Genomic DNA, 16,746 nt, shown 5'->3' with positions numbered 1-16,746 from the left:
CTCTTTAAAGTTAATGATTTTGTTTCCTAATTATATTTGGCAACGACGTGCAAATACCTCAAGGAACAAAACGAAAATCACCCTTTACTAAAAATATAAGCAACCATGCATTAATTTTTACTTTTGCAACATATTTATTTGGCCACACACACACACAACATATATAACACGACTATCTCAACACTTTATCCAACCACAAATACACAAATTGTATGTTGTTGTTTTATTTTCTCAATTGAGAATTTTATGTGTGTGGGGAAATTAATTCTTTAACTCACTGTTTTTATTACAATGACCAAACTAACTTAACTAATCCTAGTGGCAAGAGATGTAAAAAACATAGTAATCTATATTTTATAAAAGAATCTCTTAAATTATATTTTATGTACCTTATATCCACTCATATTAACAATGAATGACTCACTTATTATTTATACGAGTGGATGTAAGGTATATAAAATATAATTTAGAGTTTGACTTCATAAAAACATATGTTTGGATAATTACTTAAAAACTACAATTCCCTCTTTATATATAACGATGAAATTCAAATCCAATGTGGCAGTGTTTTATGGATTAATCCGTCCCAAATACCTCTTAAAACCCTGGAGGGGTACTAATAAAGAAAGTGACTGACGAGGCGGTTGAAAAATTAAATAAAATCGAGAAAAATGGAAAACCAAAACGAGGTCTCTGCACTCTTGATGTACGGCGATGGAAGCAAAGCCAACATCGCCATTTTATTGCTCTGACAGTTCCGTCGTCGCTTGAAAATCCCTTACTAAACTGCCAGACCACGCATAATTCACTTTCATTCGATCGCTTACAATGCCAGGATTTGACATCTGGTTCACTAATTCTCTGACTCACGACACCAATTCGAATGAGTTAGTTACCGGTGGCTTATTTCTCGAACCCACCGTCTCTTCCTCGTTTCTATATTTTATCTCACCTACCAATTCTTCACCTAGCATTGCCAGGTCGGTTTCTCCTCCTCCTCCTCCTTCTAAGCCCCCCGAGGTTTTTGGGATTTGGGGGCGGAAAAGGAGTGTTGCGGCTACAAATAGTGGTTTATTTTTATCTGTTAGTTTGAGAAATGACGGACTCCTTCGCGAATCGAATTTTTGCTTGGTGCAAAACGGAGATAAGAGCTCCGATGACATGCCGAAGTTTGAACCAGGCAATGTTGCTGTTGAAGCATTTGAAAAGAAGAGAAAGTCTAGGGTTCGTGGACGAGGCGCGATGAACACGACAAAGCATTTGTGGGCTGGAGCTATTGCAGCTATGGTTTCAAGGTACTACCACAATTTCATTTTTATAATGAAGTACTGTATTTTCTATGATAGTTGATTAAAGAATTAAAAGCTTCTTCGAGGTTCTAATGAGCTTTTTATTTTCGGGTCTTGTACTGATGGCTACTTATCTCTGTGTGCGTGAATGATTGTTGTGGAGTTAGAACTTTTGTTGCGCCGCTTGAGAGACTAAAGCTGGAATATATGGTCCGTGGGGAGCAGAAAAAACTATTTGAGTTGGTTAAGACAATAGCAGCTACTCAAGGATTGAAAGGGTTTTGGAGGGGGAACCTAATCAACATTCTTCGTACAGCTCCATTTAAGGCTGTCAATTTTTATGCTTATGATACCTACAGAAAACAATTGCTTAGATTTTCTGGTAATGAGGAAACTACTAATTTTGAGAGGTTCATTGCTGGTGCTGCGGCTGGCATTACTGCTTCTGTACTCTGCTTACCTCTGGACACTGTATGTGGGAATTTCTATTTTTCTTTTTTGTATGTTTTGTTAACTTGTCAATCTTGTTAGAAGCATAAGATTAATGCAATGTTAAGTTCCGCTTTATATTTTGGAATTGACTGGTGCTGATGATAAAGAGCTATTACAAGCTTCATTCTTCAAAATATGTGTCTTTAATGGGATTCAAGCTTCTGGCAGATATATATAATATTGCTTGTTATGTTGGTATATCTTTCAGATACGAACCAAGATAGTTGCACCTGGTGGCGAAGCCTTAGGTGGTGTAATTGGTGCTTTCCGCTACATGATCCAAAATGAAGGATTCTTTTCTCTTTACAAGGGCTTAGTGCCATCTATCATGAGCATGGCACCTTCGGGTGCGGTATTCTATGGTGTATATGATATACTGAAATCTGCTTATCTGCATTCGCCCGAAGGTAGAAAAAGAATTCAGAAAATGAATCAGCACGGGGAGGAACTTACTGCTTTTGACCAACTAGAGTTGGGACCCATCAGGACATTACTATATGGGGCTATTGCTGGTGCTTGTGCAGAAGCTGCGACATACCCCTTTGAAGTTGTGAGGAGGCGGCTTCAGTTGCAAGTTCAGGCAACCAAATTGAGTGCAGTGGGGACCTTTGTCAAGATAGTTGAACAAGGGGGAGTTCCAGCTCTTTATGCAGGACTTATTCCAAGCTTACTGCAGGTATAGATATGAAGTTATATATATAGAGAGAGAGAGAGACACACACACACACCCCGCCAACTAACTATTGAATTGTTTGATGGACACTTTACTCTAATTATGTGCTCCTGAGTCATAGAAATGCAGTGTTTGATTACTATTACAAAAATTACAAAGCTAAAACAATGATTTTTTCCAATTCAATAATTAACAACTTGGTGGCATTGATTAGTCTCTGGACTAACTACTGATTGTAAATACCTGGTCGTGAGCTATACATATGTAACTCTATACGCCTTGTAAAATTAGAAAATCATACTGTAAAATAGCAAAAGTCATTGTGAAGCCTTGAATCCCACTTTACGATAAGGTTTGCTGTTACTTTGAGATGCCCAACTGGATAGTTCTCAAGCTGAAAAGTTGTCAAGCTCTTCATTTTTCTGGCATAATAGTTTATCTCATGCAGATTTTTCCTCTCTTATATAATAGCGCGATCATTTTCTATGGGATCCACATTGCATTTTATCTGCTAGCTATATGGTTGGGAAAGAATTGTGATTGATATTGTTAGGGAATTTTAATTCCATCTAAGATCTTGCAAGTAAAAATATCAAGCAAATAACAGATAGAAAATATACATAAAGAATAAAACCAATTACGCAACACAAGAATTTATTTGGAAAACTCCTATATCGGAGAAAATCCATGGCTGCTAAGGATGACAAGAGAAAAATTCTCTATGTGAAAAACCCCAATAACACCCAATTTCTCAATATACCTACCGTTTTTCTCTCACTATCAACTTTCTACTTGCAGAGAAAATTGAGTGTTATGTTATATAAACAAGTGAATTTAACCTTCCTCTATATAGTGATTATTTCTTGTAGGAGAAGTATTCCTTTCCTTGTAAGAGTTGTATTCCTCTTTGAATAAGTTAAGTCTTAAAGGGGAAATTACTTATTCCTTAAATAGTAATCCCCCTAAATAAGAAAATAACCTAAAAAATCCTTATTGAAAGGAGATGATATAGCTGGCTCTGCTCCTCTAGATGCTCTCATCTAAAGGAGATGGTCTCTCACTCTATTGAAATTTAATTGAGTTCCATTAATGTAGCCCATCGTCTTTCATGTTACTGTTGGGATACTATGCAGTCTCCATGTCTGGTCGTTCCCCGGAATATGCCTCTCTATATCATTGCCGTAGATAGCTACCATTTCGTGAAATTTGCTTTGCTGTATTATTTAGTAATGACTTCTGAAAACAGGTGTGGAACATTTAAACTTTTTGGATAAAGGTTCTGCCTCATTGCCATATATCTTCATGTTTTGCATCTGCAGGTGCTTCCTTCAGCTGCAATTAGTTACTTTGTCTACGAGTTTATGAAGATAGTTTTCAAAGTCGAATAAGCTGAGGCAGAGGACCTCCGAAGGAATAACTGGTAGAGGTTCGTATAAAACCACGTTAGTAAGAATTAGTCGATTTGCCATTAAAGTTTACCAATTACCATAATTTTTTGTACTGGAAAATGAGGAAATGAGGTTCTTCCAACAATTTGACCTCCTTTTTCTTGATTTTGCTCTACATTCTAATTCGCATGTCCGATTCCTCAGTCCCTGGCCAATTTCTGAATTATATACTGGGTTTTGGTTTGCATATCAAATTTAAACATGATTTGCTGGGGCCTAGTATTTGTGTCACCTAAAATGATTTTGGTTTTGATGTAATCATGTGAAGAAAAGTGAAAATTCCTCGCATGCATTTTAGTGGAGTTGTATTCATTAAGGCAAGTTGGAAGATTATAGGCTATTAACAATAGCTCTCTATAATTGTTAGAGCTTATTATTAGTATTTTCTTTTTCTTTTTCCTGGGATGCTGTTGAATTTATATTCTTTATTCATAGCAAATTGACAATAATATCATGGGGTGCTAATTGCTAATGGTTATGGCAAAGATTGTTTTCAGGAATTACGTCTTCCCTTGCATGTATGTACAACAGTTTTCGGTCTTCTATCACATTTTTGTTTTAGTTTACTAGGTTTTTGACTTAATGCCATTTCCTTAAGCATAGAAGATCAATGTGTCATCAGATACAAGATGTCATCTAATAGGTGAGCATCACACTTCCAAACTATTTTTACAAATTTCCTTCGTTTATGCCTTAATTCAATTTTTTTTTTTAAACCAGGCACTGCATGGCTAGAATCTAGTTATTTCGGATGTTTTACTGAAGAACTGTTCAATTAGTTGGACTATTAGTTGTAAATTCATAATTATCCAGCTATATATTAGGTTTATTGAGTGATGAAAATTAGAACCAAGAGAAGTTGCTCCAATCATGTAACCATTCGCAAATGATGACACATAACCTAAGTTACTTTTCGGCTAATAAAATCGCTGAAAGCATTCAAAGCAGCCACAGAGCTCGCTGGAAAACCTTGCTCAAACTTCACTTGTAAAATTGCAGCTCGTGTTTTCATCTCTTCATCACTCATTAGCCTTTCAATTCCCTCTGCTATATCACCCTTCTTCACCGTCTCTGATAAGTCGTCAGTCACTCTAAGCCCTACCTTGATATAATTCACCACCAATTTGGCATTGAAGTATTGATCGCCTCTGATAGGCCAGGCCAAAAATGGGACCCCATGTACAATCGCCTCCATCGTAGAATTCCATCCACAATGTGATAAAAATCCACCTGTTGATATATGGTTCAGTATCAATGCTTGTGGTGCCCATGCGTGTATTATCAGACCCCTGTTACTAACTCTGTTATCCAAATCATGAGGAATGTATTCTTCGGATCCGGGTTGCACGACCCAAATGAACGGCCCGGTCGATTCTTCTAATGCGCCGGCCAGTTCACGATATTCTTCCCTAGTGGGTCCCACTTCACTGCCGAAGGCCACGTACAGGACAGATCCACGTGGCTTAGAATCTAGCCATTGGATCACCTCCTCCTCTGAACAACTCGATTGGCGCTTTTGCTCTGTAATCTCACAATGCCGGACCAACGAACTGGTAGATTTCCAGTGCTGTTCGGGTAGAAGTAGGCCCACGCCCCAAGCTGGAATGCCTATCTGATCAGCCATGTACTTGATAAACAAACCGTCCAGATCGTCGCACGTGTTGAACATCAACGCGATTGAGCCTTCGATTTCTGGGACCCACGGTGGCTTATCACCGGGTTTGGGCGGTCCCCCTCATCCGCCACGCGACGGTACCGAAGATTTCCGTCTAACATCGTAATAAGTTAAAGCCATTTCTTCCGGTAACCCAGGAATCAAACGAGTTTCACCGGGTTTGATATCCGTAGCATCGAGCTTCCACGCAGCCCACTCCATGGCGGCAGCACATGCGCCGAAAGTAAAAAGACTAACAACAGGAATATTGAATTTCCAAAAAATGGCTTTGGTCCAGCCCACCTGAAAATCAACGATGGCGCATAAAGGCGAAGGAAAGTCAGGGTTTTCAGAGCGGCTTGCAAGGTTGGCCTCAAGGTCTTTTGCAGCTTGCTGGCTCAGCGGGTCGGATGGGGGCATGGGTCCGCCGGAAGAAGTAATCTGGGTGGTTCGGGTGCGTGGATATTGCGTGAAAGAGGGAGGAATGGCAGAGACGAGAATGGAAGGAATGACGAGGGTGGTATGGTAATTGTGAGAAGAAAAGTTCTTGCAGAGCTCCATGCATGGCTGGAGGTGTCCCTGCCCATAACCTGTAACAACAAAGATCCCTCGTTCCATCTCCTCTTGCTTCGCCGTTTTACTTTTGACTGACTGATGAATGATGATGAGACAGGAGGGGGAAATTCGAATTAGGATTTCGGATTTCACCCTTTTCTTTGCACAACACGTTTCCTCTGCCTTGTTATTAGTGGCAGTTTACTGATTAAGAAATGTCATCCACTTTATCAATCAAATTCCCGCCTTCATTTACAAAATTTTTAAGAACATTCAGATTTAATCCAAGATAGTCGTAAATGTTCTCTGGCTGTGGGGGAGCTCATTATTGTAAGTGAATAAAGTTGCATACTCTACTCTTTCTTACTTTTCATAAATAAATATTGAACGACTTTTTAAACTTTCTCCCATCACAGTTCATTCCATATTTATTTATTTTAAGATACATACGGAGGTGAAAAAAATAATCTCCACTTTGTGAAATAAGCCGGAGATTATTTAACTTAACAAGATCCTAAATAACATATGACATCCTCGGTGTGTGCAGGTAGGGATGGCAAAAATCCCCACGGGGACGGGTACCCTCGGGGATTTTCCCCATTCGGGGAGGGTATGGGGAAAATTTTATACCCAATTTTTTTTTCGGGGAGGGGACGGGGAAAATTTTTTACCCAACTTTTTATTCGGGGAGGGGACGGGGATGAGGTGGAATCCCCGTCCCCTACCCATTTCCCCATTTTAATTTTTAATTTTATTTTTATTTTTAAAATTACTAATAAATAAATAACAAAATTATAAATATTGTTAAAAATAATAAATATCAAAATAGTTGTATGTTGGGAAAATGGTCACCCCTTACCGGGAATTAGTTGAAGAGTATTAATTGAAGTTTTCACCAACTGTTTATTGCTTTGATTATACTGGTAGTAGTTCTTCTACTAGATCTACAGGGGATTCTTATAAGAAAGCAACCAAATGGATGACAAGTTTTGATGGTTATGTAAACAATGGAGATTGTGCATTTGTTGCAGATGAATTAGATTCATATTTGGATGAGAAAGTTATACCTCGGATGGAAGATTTTAATATTTTGAGTTGATGGAAGACAAATGCTAATAGGTATCCTACATTAGCTCGAATTGCTAGAGATATTTTGGCAATTCCAATTACAACAGTTGCTTCTGAATCAGCTTTTAACACTAGTGGTAGAGTTGTGAGCCCATATCATAACAAACTTCATCCAAGCACATTGGAGGCCTTAATGTGCTGTCAAAGTTGGTTACGAGCTTACAATAGCGGTATGAGTTTATTTTAATATGATTAATTTAAAATCGAAAATAAAAAAATGTATTAGACTATTAGTTATTCGGGGACCGGGGACCCTCGGGGATCCCCTGTTATTATTCGGGGAGGGGATGGAGATTCTCTCAAGCAATTCTGACGGGGATGGGGAGGGGACGGGGACATATGCAAAATATCGGGGATGGGTATGGGGAGATTGGTCCCCTCCCCTCCCCTCCCCATTGCCATCCCTATGTGCAGGGGCGGAGCTAGTATAAGGCTAAAGGGTGCCATGGTCCTGTAGAATTTTAAAAAATTTTAGGGTTTTTAAAGAAAATGTGAAAAATTAGTATAAAATATCTATACTAACCCCTGTAGAATTAGAGTTTTGCATATATAATAATATAAAAATTAACATTTTAAATTTGACCCCTGTAAAATTTTTTCCCTAGCTCCGCCCCTAGGTGTATGGAATACAAACGTCGTACAATATACCACGCATTCATTTTCTTAGGGATCCAAGGTAACATACACCCACATACAGCAACAGTATTTATTGATGGGATCCACTACTATTTGTGGTGTGTGACCTTTTCTTAATCACTAAACTACGGCAAGTGCCGCGGCAAACGATACACGTGCTCATAGGATAGTTTTCAAATTCATTTTTCTTGGACCAAGTGAGTTTAACCCAACGTCCTTGTCAAAACCTACAAAAAGTAATATTAATGGACTCGTTAATGCAGTTATATGTTCATTCCAGTTCATTAAGCTTTCTACAGAACGACGGTACCATTAATATGCGCCAGCAAAAGAGAAAGACCATGGTACTGGTGGACAATAAGAAAAGAGGATTATAGTTGATGATTTAATATTATTTATTGTTGCGGCTGCGTGGGATTTATTTGTCTAATTACGTAGTGATATGGTGGGTGGGTGGGACGAAGCCATGTACATGTAGCGTGTTATTTTATGTCTCGTGTTCGTGCGGAAAGATATAAAGAATTTCATTGAAGGATTTTTAGGAAAGAAATTGTATTTAATATAGTAAGATGTGATTATGAAGATGAATTTTAAGGGACGGGCGATGTGGATCCACGCATTCAACTGAAGCATCTCTAGAAACGTGCAACGCAAATTCTTTGTTGTGAGACGGCAAAAGATAAGAACACGGTTAAGAGCTAAAACCATCGAACGCGTGTAAATTCATTACTGGACTATCGATGAAGTAACGCTTCTCTCGTTACCACTTTGACTTTGCAGTTTGCTGTGTCCGTCCCATGTTCACTTTTAAAAAAGCAAGACAAGATTCCCACCAAAGTTTCTCTACAGCGATTCACCATTTTTTTTTCTGGGTTTTTTTGCCCCTACACTTGGCATCAAAACCCTGACTCTTCACCGCCACAGCCACAGCCGCCATGCTTCCGGCCGCTGGAGACGCAGCCGCTTCATCCGTCGGCTTCTGCTCCTGCTTCTCCGTCGAGAATGGCGGTTCTTACGATGACTATATCGATGGCTCCGGAAATCGAGGTTGCATGCATTGCAAAAGATCCGATCCTTCTTCTTCATCTTCGTGTTATTCCTGCTCGTCGCTCTGGCTAGACCTTGCTCCTTTTAAGGACTCTGAGAAGCTTCGAAGAGTAATCACTGCTTCGGCTAAAGGTTTCTCGATTGGAGCGGGTCTCAAAGGTGGCTTAGCTCTCTTCTCAATTCTCACTCGGCTTCGACGCCGTCAATCGTCGGCGTCCTCGAGGTAATTATCGCTTATAAGCTTATTTTTTAATTTTCTGTATTGTCTTTTGACAATTTGATTTTGATTTGGTTTCTTTTATTTGTATAGAAAAATTGAAGATTTCTCAAATAAAGAAGCGATTACTATGGCTATCAAGGAGACAATTAGATACGGGCTGTTCCTTGGAACATTTGCTGGTACTTTTGTTTCTGTGGATGAAATTATTGGTGCTTTGGGAGGTCACCGTAGGCAATGCTCTACTTCTTTCCTTCATTTTTTTTTTCTTCCCATACCAGCTTATTATTAGTTGAATATAATTCAACATAATAAGTTTCACTATTAAGTCATTTTCTTCCAATTTTAAAATTTCAGGACAGCGAGATGGAGGGCTTTATTAGCGGGGTTGATAGCAGGGCCTTCCATGCTGCTCACGGGACCAAACACGCAGCATACGAGTTTGGCAATTTACATACTGATGCGGGCTGCAGTCTTGGCATCGCGGTGTGGGATAAATAGTAAACGATTTGGGAGAATTTGTAAACCTCTTACTTGGAAGCATGGAGACCTTTTCCTAATGTGTCTCTCTTCTTCGCAAATTTTGTAAGTTTGCTACTTCTTTGAGCTAAAATGAGTCATTGGGTCAAGATTGCTGCAGTTTTGACTTTTTATTGTACATGGTTATATGCCTTTGCCATCATCAAATTAGTCAGGTGTTTGAGTGTAGCTTGCAAGATTATATACATGATGGCCTCCAGAGGACTTTACTCCGGAGATTTTCCTTGAATCTAAATTCTTAAAAGCTGGAACTCTGAATGTCACATTCTTTCGTCTATTTATTAGATTCAAACATTCTTTTTCAGGTCTGCTTATATATTGAAGCAAGAGAGCTTACCTCCCTCTTACAAGTCTTTTCTCAATAAGCATGGTGGAAAGGATGCCGTCATCCTTCAAGGGGTGAAAGAGATAGCATCTTGTTTGCCTTTCTCAAATTTGGAGGCAATAGAGAAATTTTACAAGACCATGGGTGTTGACATTAAACTAGATCCAGAAATGAGAGTCCCCTGTTCGGTATCGTTATTTTCCTCTTTTAATTTTCTTCTACTATGTGATAATGATGTGTATTCATAGCCTCTCCCGACTCCCCATGCGTCCTATTATTGAAAGAGCATAATATTTTGCAATTGCATACTTTTTTTTTTTTAAAGTTAGTAAATGGGGGGAAATTTCATACTACTGCTGAATAATAATTTGTGGGTACACATGCCTTTCATGTGGATTTGATTGCAGAAATGTCATGTTTTCATCTATTTATAATATGTACTAAGAAATTCAAATTTTGGACTCTTGTAACGGAATCTTTTTGCTTGTATAATCAGTGCGTTTAAGTGTAAATTCAGTAGAATGCTTGCACCTTTTATTCTGTCTATTATTTCTCCTTACAGAGCACTTGTGTACTTATTTGTCGTAAAGTAGTTTTATGAAGTATATTACATTGAACAGTGTATATAAAAAGGAATTCAGCTTATTTGCTGATGCCGACATTCTGATACTTTTTAAAACCTTACTGAAATCTCAATTTTCGTGCAGATCGTACATGGCAATCAAGGTTGCCTCACACATGTGGTATCATTTTTTATTCAAGCCTACAAAAGAGCTTTACCAGTATACCTTCCAGTTTATCTTATTCCAGCACTTATAGTTCATCGAAAAGGCCTTTTGGAAAGGTAAAATATATGGCTTTTTCTGCCCCGAAGCATATTAATCTTCTATTCTCTTGATGTAGACGTAATCTGGTGTTTTGTCTACCGGTCGAAACTGCTAGCAAAATTTGTGATAGATAGCTGTTATGTTCAGAATTATTTTCTAATTCTATATATCTTTAGTTTACCATTAAGTCATTCTATCTGACAGCTTCTCGTCTTGTTGTCTTACACAAGCCGTTCCATGAATACAGGGTTCCGTGTTTCTGTATTTTACCATGCATGCAGGGCAGAATGTCTGTATTTAGTTGCCATAGAATATGGCATGCTGATTGGTTAAATTTTCCTTTTGTGCATTTGTTTTTGAGTGTTGATTGAGTGGTCTGCCTAATATATAGCTTTATGAACACAATTCTTAATACATATTTCTCCCCATCTTACAGGTCCATGTATTAGCAGCTCGCTTTCTAAACTATAGCATATCATATTCTTAAACTCCATTCCTCAGTCCCATTATTCTCTATTTCTTCTGATAAATAATGGCTAGTATTATACATTGATAATTTTTCATGCTTTGAACCCCTATTGTGACTGTTCTTGGGTGTTCAATCTGCATCATGACTATTATCTGACATAATTTCACATGGCTTTATGTAGGCCTTACACTATATTGGGAAAGGGTCTACTTGGTACAACAAGATCAAGCTTGTTTTTGTCTGTATATTGCTCATCTGCCTGGTAGGCAATTCGTTCTTTCAATTGTGTTATGTTTTATGTTGTTGGCCTTGTTCTATTGCAATCTCATGAAATTATTCGATACCATTTGTATTTGGCTGGCCTTTTTCTGTGTTCCAGAGTGAGGTGCTACACACAGAATAACATATTAAAATGACCTTTCAATTTTTTGTTCATCAGGATGTGGACATGCTTTCTTTTTAGGATTTTCGAGAAATGTAACATCCCAATGGTGGCCATGGGAACGGTAAAATTCTTTCTTCATCATTTTTCATTTATGTTGCAAAATATATCTTCCGTTCTGACTGTAGCCCACAACTGTGCAGTTTCCAACTGGTTTAAGCTTGGCTATTGAGAAGAAAAGTAGGCGGATGGAGATCTCTCTATACTGCCTAGCAAGAGCTATCGAGAGCTTCTGTACATGCTTGGCTGATATTGGGTATTTGCCTCAGTCAAAGAATCTGAAGAGAGCTGATGTGGTAATATTCAGCTTATCAACTGCTATCATCATGCACTGCTATGCACAAGAGCGGGAGGTTTTTAGGTCCAAATACTTAAACGTGCTTGATTGGGTATTTGGTGTGCCTCCTCCCCCTTGTGAAACTCCACGCTGCAAAAGCAGTTGAAGTAGCCATTTCAGTAAGAGTCATAGGGGTATTAGTTTAGCAAATATTCTCCCAAATTGATTGGAGAAAGTTAAGACGGCTGTTGTTTGCGGCGGTGCGGGGTACACGTAATTGCAATTAGGGTGATTGCCGACCAACCAACACAACATTTTTGCTTCATGGACTTCACCAAATTGGTACCTTTTTGTAGCTGGTTTTGTTCTCAATCTCATGAGTATTAGTGTTGGAAGTTAGAATGCTTTACATAATTTTTACACATCTGTCCTCTGGGAGTTCCGTAACGCAATTGCTATCAAACGTTCAAAGATTTTGATTTTAAATGGTTCAATCGATGTCCAATTTTGATCCTCCAATTTTAGTTGCACTTTTTATCATTTTGCTTAAAACTGAAATCAAGTACGATTAAGATAGTGAGTGTGTAACCAGATATCCGATGCAAGCAAGTATTAAGTAATTAGCCGGGAAATCAAATTAAAAGTTATAAATCAATTTTGGTCCGAAACTACCCATATGGCCCCGCTCTGGAAGTTAGAAATCCAGTAAGGCTATTTTGGTCATTTCGTTCACTACGGAAAATAACAAGACCGAGAGCAGGCCGTGCTGCCGCCACTTTGTTTAGGGATATGAAGTAGTGGCAGGCGCTCACAGGGACAGCGAGGGGTTAGAGAAAAAGGAAGATGAGGCTACTAACACACAACATGTTATCATCTAACATCAAGGGAGTCGCCAACGGCTTCCCTCTCCTGATCGAGGTGGAGAAAGTCATCGAAAAGCAGGTGGATTTCAACCCCGATTTTCTAAAAAATATATTCCCGAAGATCGAGTGGCAGGCGCTTGTCCAGGCGTCGCGGTCCATGGGCTACGCTGAGCTCCCCGAGGAGTCGCCCGAATCGTCGATGCTTGACTCGGACGATTTTTTGAGGAAGTTCCACCATGCGCTCCTGGAGCTGCATCTGGAAGAGGGTGCTCTGGTTTGTCCTGAGACAGGGAGAAAGTTTCCGGTTAATAAGGGGATTCCTAATATGCTGCTCCATGAAGATGAGGTCTGATTTTGTTGGGTTTTCTGTTTATTGCAGTTGAGAATTAGGGTTAGGGTTTTGGGTTTTACTGAATAGAAGAAACTGTTTGTTTGATTGTGATAATGACCATGTGATGCTTTCTCAATTATGAAATGCAATGAGCGGTTTTAATTTGATGCATTCTGGTTTTGAAGAGATGATTTTAATCGTTGAATTTTTTGTTCCCTGTACCTTGATCTTAATTCAAGCATGGTACAACCGTATCTATCTTTTTGATTTTGCATATCCAGAATCTCTCAAGCAACGGCAATCAAATTTACCCATTTTGTTGCTTCGAATAGTTGGCCGTTCACTTGTCCATATATATACATATCTCAATAATGAAGTTTATGGAGATTTCATGTGTTTGTGTGATCCTTGGATCCATTGAACATAGCAATATCAGATAATCAGAACCAGCAGGATAGCATTCTCTAATGGCTACAACTTTAAATGTAGTTAACGTCCAATCTTTGTATACCTCTAGAATCAAAGGCTACTGTGTTTTTTGTGAATCCAACTCACAAGAAATTGTTTAAGAGGAATGTCAGCAGTTTTAGCATTGCCATTATGATAGTATGATCGAAACATTTGACTTCGACTCTATTGTTTCACCAGCCATGGAATGCGTAACAAAATGGAAGAAGAAAGATGAAACAGTGAGCAAACCACTTGAAGTTCTTCACTCGCGTACCAGACAATAATAAATACAACTTTTAATGTATTACTACTATTTTATGCAGAAGGCTGCAGCCAATCTTTCGCATATTTGCGCTACTTATAACTTTCTAATAACCAATTCCATTTGAAAAGCATAACACCAATGGTTTACACAATCATTTGAAGGACAAAATGGTTTATCCAATCATTTGAAGGACATGAGTATGAAGACATTAAAGACATATTAGGGTTGTTTTCAGTGACAATCTCTGAATTAATAATATTCCGGATCGCATTAACCGGAAAAGAACTTAGTCCATGTCTTCAACAGCCACCCAAAGCCATGAAATCAAACAACCCCCAAGTGCAAAATTGCACCAACAGCCACCCAAAGCCATGAAATCAAACAACCCCCAAGTGCAAAATTGCACACATCAAACGATAGGATCTACCAAGTGGCAGCACAGGACTTCTAATTTGACACGAACTTCCACCACTTGAATAGCGCAAAACCATAAATTGTGGCGTAAGCAACAAGCCTGACAGGATAAATCCTATACCTGTAGGGGGGAAAATTTTTAAAACAACAGAACAACAATTCATTTATGGAAGTTACTGTATTTCAGCGGTGAAAGCCAAAAAAATTCATATACATTCCCTATTTTTCCACCCAATTCGCTAACAAATTAAAGAGAATGATTATGCACATTCACCCAATTTTACAGTCTCAACGGTGACCATATAGCTTGAAGTAACTGTCAAAGTAGATTACAAGACTCGGGCAACCATCTAGTGATCAACTAAGCTATGTGATTGTTCAATCAGAGGATCTACAATTTACCACTTTGGCTTCAAATAAGTGCAGCAACTTCACAGGAAGAATATTCGAGAACCAGAATTGTAAAACTTCAACAGTTGAAAAGTAAAAGAAGTGAGAACAGAACCCAAATGGATGGAAAAAAGGAACAAGTGTATAAGTGTAACAGAACTGACCTTTTCAGGAGAGATGTTTGTCTTTGAGCAAGAATAGAAGCCCTTTCTTCAGCAGTAACTGGACAAGTCCACCTAGAGAAATCACGGTCAAAAAAATCCCAGTCAGGCAAAATCAAACCAGCAATCCCAATAATACCCACCACATAAGTGGCCATAATCTTCTTCCAAGACTCTGTGCATATCCCAACTATCACCATAATCACCGCCAACCAAACCAATGATGACTTTAAAGCAGCATCGTTTCCTTGTGCCATCAAATTATTCAATGCACTCAGCTCTCTAATTAACGAGTATTGGTAATAATTTGATCAATTAGAACATGATATTAGTCCAAGAATAAGTGTAAAAATGGCAAGTTGTTGTAGATTGTCACGGCGGTGTGAGGCCATGATCAAGTTTTTTATTATTTCGGGTGATGTGGGAAATCGTGAAGTAGTTAGGAAGCTTGGCTATTGTTGTGAACCTCAACTGTTTCTGATATTTCCATTAAATGTGCTCAATTATGATAGAAGGCTAATTTTGGATATCTGTCACAACAACTACAGAAATTGATCTGATGATCCATCCGACTAAGGATTATTTACACATGTTATGTATTGTCAAGTGTCTATTTAGAACACCATTAAAAAAAAAATTGTCTATTTGGGAATTATTATATATATATATATATATATATTTTCTCATATACATTCCCTTCCCGTTTTATGATAAGACCTTTTCCTGTATGCGTCAATCAGGTGACAGCACCCTATGATTTTTGTTGTGTCAAAGTGTTTATGAGGCTAATCGAATATTGTATTTATCCAATTTCTAGTCTTTGTTATCGGATGTCTCCGCAGAGACAATTATTCTTGGTGAAAAAAAAAGAAATTTTTTGGTCATATCATATTTTTTGAAATATTCTTTATTATCCATGTATACGTGATTGAACTTTTGGCTCTTTATGGTGACAGGGTTTTCATAATGTCATAATTCAACGTAAAGCCTTAATTACTTTACGACAATGGCTCTTTTATCTCTTACGCTAGGATAGAGTAGTGGACAATCACTCAAGTGGCTAGAGACCTCTCCTCGTAATTGCGAGGATAGTAGTTCGAGCCCTCACAAAGCACTGTAGGAGTTTCGATTAGTAGTCTAATTGTTTATAAAAATAAATATGTCTCTAGTTGAGAAACAAATTTGAGTTGAAGGGGGATTAAATTCGAGAGGTAAAAGTTTGTTACTCAACAATATCACACACTAATCGAAAAGAAATGGTGGGAAAGGAGAGGAATGGAAAAGAAAGAATGAGAGAGAAAATTAGTGTAAAAAATGATCAATCTCATTTTCATTATTTTGTTGAACATAGAATTCATCTTTTTCCCCTTATTTCTTTCCTTTTCTCCTCACTTCCTCTCCTCTCCTCTCCTTATAGTTCTTAAAACCAAACATGCCATAAATATATATATATATATATATATATATATATATATATATATATATATATGTATAGCTATGGAAGTGTATTCGGAAGAGCAGAGGCAAAAAGATAAAAGAAAATGAGATGAAATCAAAACTTTGCTCTTTGTTACTCTTTTTCCAGAGAAATCAATATAAGTTAACCCACGAACATTCTAATAATTAATTTTTTTCTTTTGAAAAATTGGGTCTATACAAATTATAGAATGTTATGATGAGTTTAAATAACTTCATCCTTGATAAAATAACATTAGATCTTAATATACATGTTTTGATTCCAAAAGTACCCTTCGTCAGTAGTTTGTCTTCGTCTACACCCCATGGCCCGTGCCCCTCTTCTCATATTCTCTCCTTTTATCTCTTCCTTTTCTCACTTGCTAAATCTTTTATTC

General features: G+C 38.1%; 4 protein-coding genes and 1 pseudogene across 6 annotated transcripts; 3 read left to right on the top strand and 2 right to left on the bottom strand.

Annotated features, from left to right (window-relative positions):
- Nucleotides 1-663: 663 nt before the first annotated feature.
- On the top strand, nt 664-4,655 carry LOC18041449 (probable mitochondrial adenine nucleotide transporter BTL3). Of its 2 annotated transcripts, XM_024184370.1 has the most exons (5): nt 664-1,295; nt 1,457-1,760; nt 1,990-2,457; nt 3,774-3,880; nt 4,623-4,655. In XM_024184370.1, exons 1-4 carry the CDS (start codon nt 829-831, stop codon nt 3,840-3,842), a joined length of 1,308 nt encoding a protein of 435 aa, XP_024040138.1. In that variant the 5' UTR covers nt 664-828; the 3' UTR covers nt 3,843-3,880; nt 4,623-4,655. The 2 variants fall into 2 exon arrangements, with proteins under 2 accessions (XP_024040138.1, XP_006433992.1); XM_006433929.2 differs by lacking the exon at nt 4,623-4,655 and having other exon boundaries at nt 3,774-4,436.
- A 2-nt stretch (nt 4,656-4,657) lies between these two features.
- Nucleotides 4,658-6,542, bottom strand: LOC18042583 (annotated as a pseudogene).
- Nucleotides 6,543-8,024: 1,482 nt separating this feature from the next.
- LOC18042582 lies at nt 8,025-12,441 on the top strand. The gene is made up of 8 exons (XM_006433927.2): nt 8,025-9,145; nt 9,233-9,373; nt 9,497-9,724; nt 9,985-10,192; nt 10,712-10,848; nt 11,482-11,562; nt 11,740-11,806; nt 11,886-12,441. The coding sequence occupies exons 1-8, from the start codon at nt 8,811-8,813 to the stop codon at nt 12,183-12,185; spliced, it is 1,497 nt and encodes a 498-aa protein (XP_006433990.1). The 5' UTR covers nt 8,025-8,810; the 3' UTR covers nt 12,186-12,441.
- A 97-nt stretch (nt 12,442-12,538) lies between these two features.
- LOC18042581 (multifunctional methyltransferase subunit TRM112 homolog A) lies at nt 12,539-13,384 on the top strand. Its single transcript, XM_006433926.2, has one exon. The coding sequence runs from the start codon at nt 12,863-12,865 to the stop codon at nt 13,232-13,234; it is 372 nt and encodes a 123-aa protein (XP_006433989.1). The 5' UTR covers nt 12,539-12,862; the 3' UTR covers nt 13,235-13,384.
- A 507-nt stretch (nt 13,385-13,891) lies between these two features.
- Nucleotides 13,892-15,349, bottom strand: LOC18040551 (signal peptidase complex-like protein DTM1). 2 transcript variants are annotated; one of them, XM_006433925.2, is made up of 2 exons: nt 14,897-15,349; nt 13,892-14,463 (listed from the first exon to the last, which is right to left on the bottom strand). In XM_006433925.2, the coding sequence occupies exons 1-2, from the start codon at nt 15,148-15,150 to the stop codon at nt 14,376-14,378; spliced, it is 342 nt and encodes a 113-aa protein (XP_006433988.2). In that variant the 5' UTR covers nt 15,151-15,349; the 3' UTR covers nt 13,892-14,375. The 2 variants fall into 2 exon arrangements, with proteins under 2 accessions (XP_006433988.2, XP_024040481.1); XM_024184713.1 differs by lacking the exon at nt 13,892-14,463 and adding an exon at nt 14,477-14,809.
- Nucleotides 15,350-16,746: the final 1,397 nt, after the last annotated feature.

This window comes from Citrus clementina, unplaced genomic scaffold (assembly GCF_000493195.1).
Source record: "Citrus clementina cultivar Clemenules unplaced genomic scaffold, Citrus_clementina_v1.0 scaffold_5, whole genome shotgun sequence".
Taxonomy (NCBI): Eukaryota; Viridiplantae; Streptophyta; class Magnoliopsida; order Sapindales; family Rutaceae; genus Citrus; species Citrus x clementina.
Note: the sequence above shows the minus strand (reverse complement) of the source record. Positions and strands in the feature narration are given on the sequence as shown.

What these genes read in the sequence shown, in the direction of transcription:
- LOC18041449 (XM_024184370.1), top strand. Translation starts at nt 829, where the DNA reads ATGCCAGGATTTGACATCTGGTTCACTAATTCTCTGACTCACGACACC. An exon ending in ATTGCAGCTATGGTTTCAAG is followed by an intron (nt 1,296 to 1,456) that starts GTACTACCACAA and finishes TTGTGGAGTTAG; the next exon opens with AACTTTTGTTGCGCCGCTTG. An exon ending in TCTGCTTACCTCTGGACACT is followed by an intron (nt 1,761 to 1,989) that starts GTATGTGGGAAT and finishes TATATCTTTCAG; the next exon opens with ATACGAACCAAGATAGTTGC.
- LOC18042582 (XM_006433927.2), top strand. Translation starts at nt 8,811, where the DNA reads ATGCTTCCGGCCGCTGGAGACGCAGCCGCTTCATCCGTCGGCTTCTGC. An exon ending in GCTTTGGGAGGTCACCGTAG is followed by an intron (nt 9,374 to 9,496) that starts GCAATGCTCTAC and finishes TTAAAATTTCAG; the next exon opens with GACAGCGAGATGGAGGGCTT. An exon ending in CAATGGTGGCCATGGGAACG is followed by an intron (nt 11,807 to 11,885) that starts GTAAAATTCTTT and finishes ACAACTGTGCAG; the next exon opens with TTTCCAACTGGTTTAAGCTT.
- LOC18042581 (XM_006433926.2), top strand. Translation starts at nt 12,863, where the DNA reads ATGAGGCTACTAACACACAACATGTTATCATCTAACATCAAGGGAGTC.
- LOC18040551 (XM_006433925.2), bottom strand. Translation starts at nt 15,150, where the DNA reads ATGGCACAAGGAAACGATGCTGCTTTAAAGTCATCATTGGTTTGGTTG. An exon ending in CAAACATCTCTCCTGAAAAG is followed by an intron (nt 14,464 to 14,896) that starts GTCAGTTCTGTT and finishes TCCCCCCTACAG; the next exon opens with GTATAGGATTTATCCTGTCA.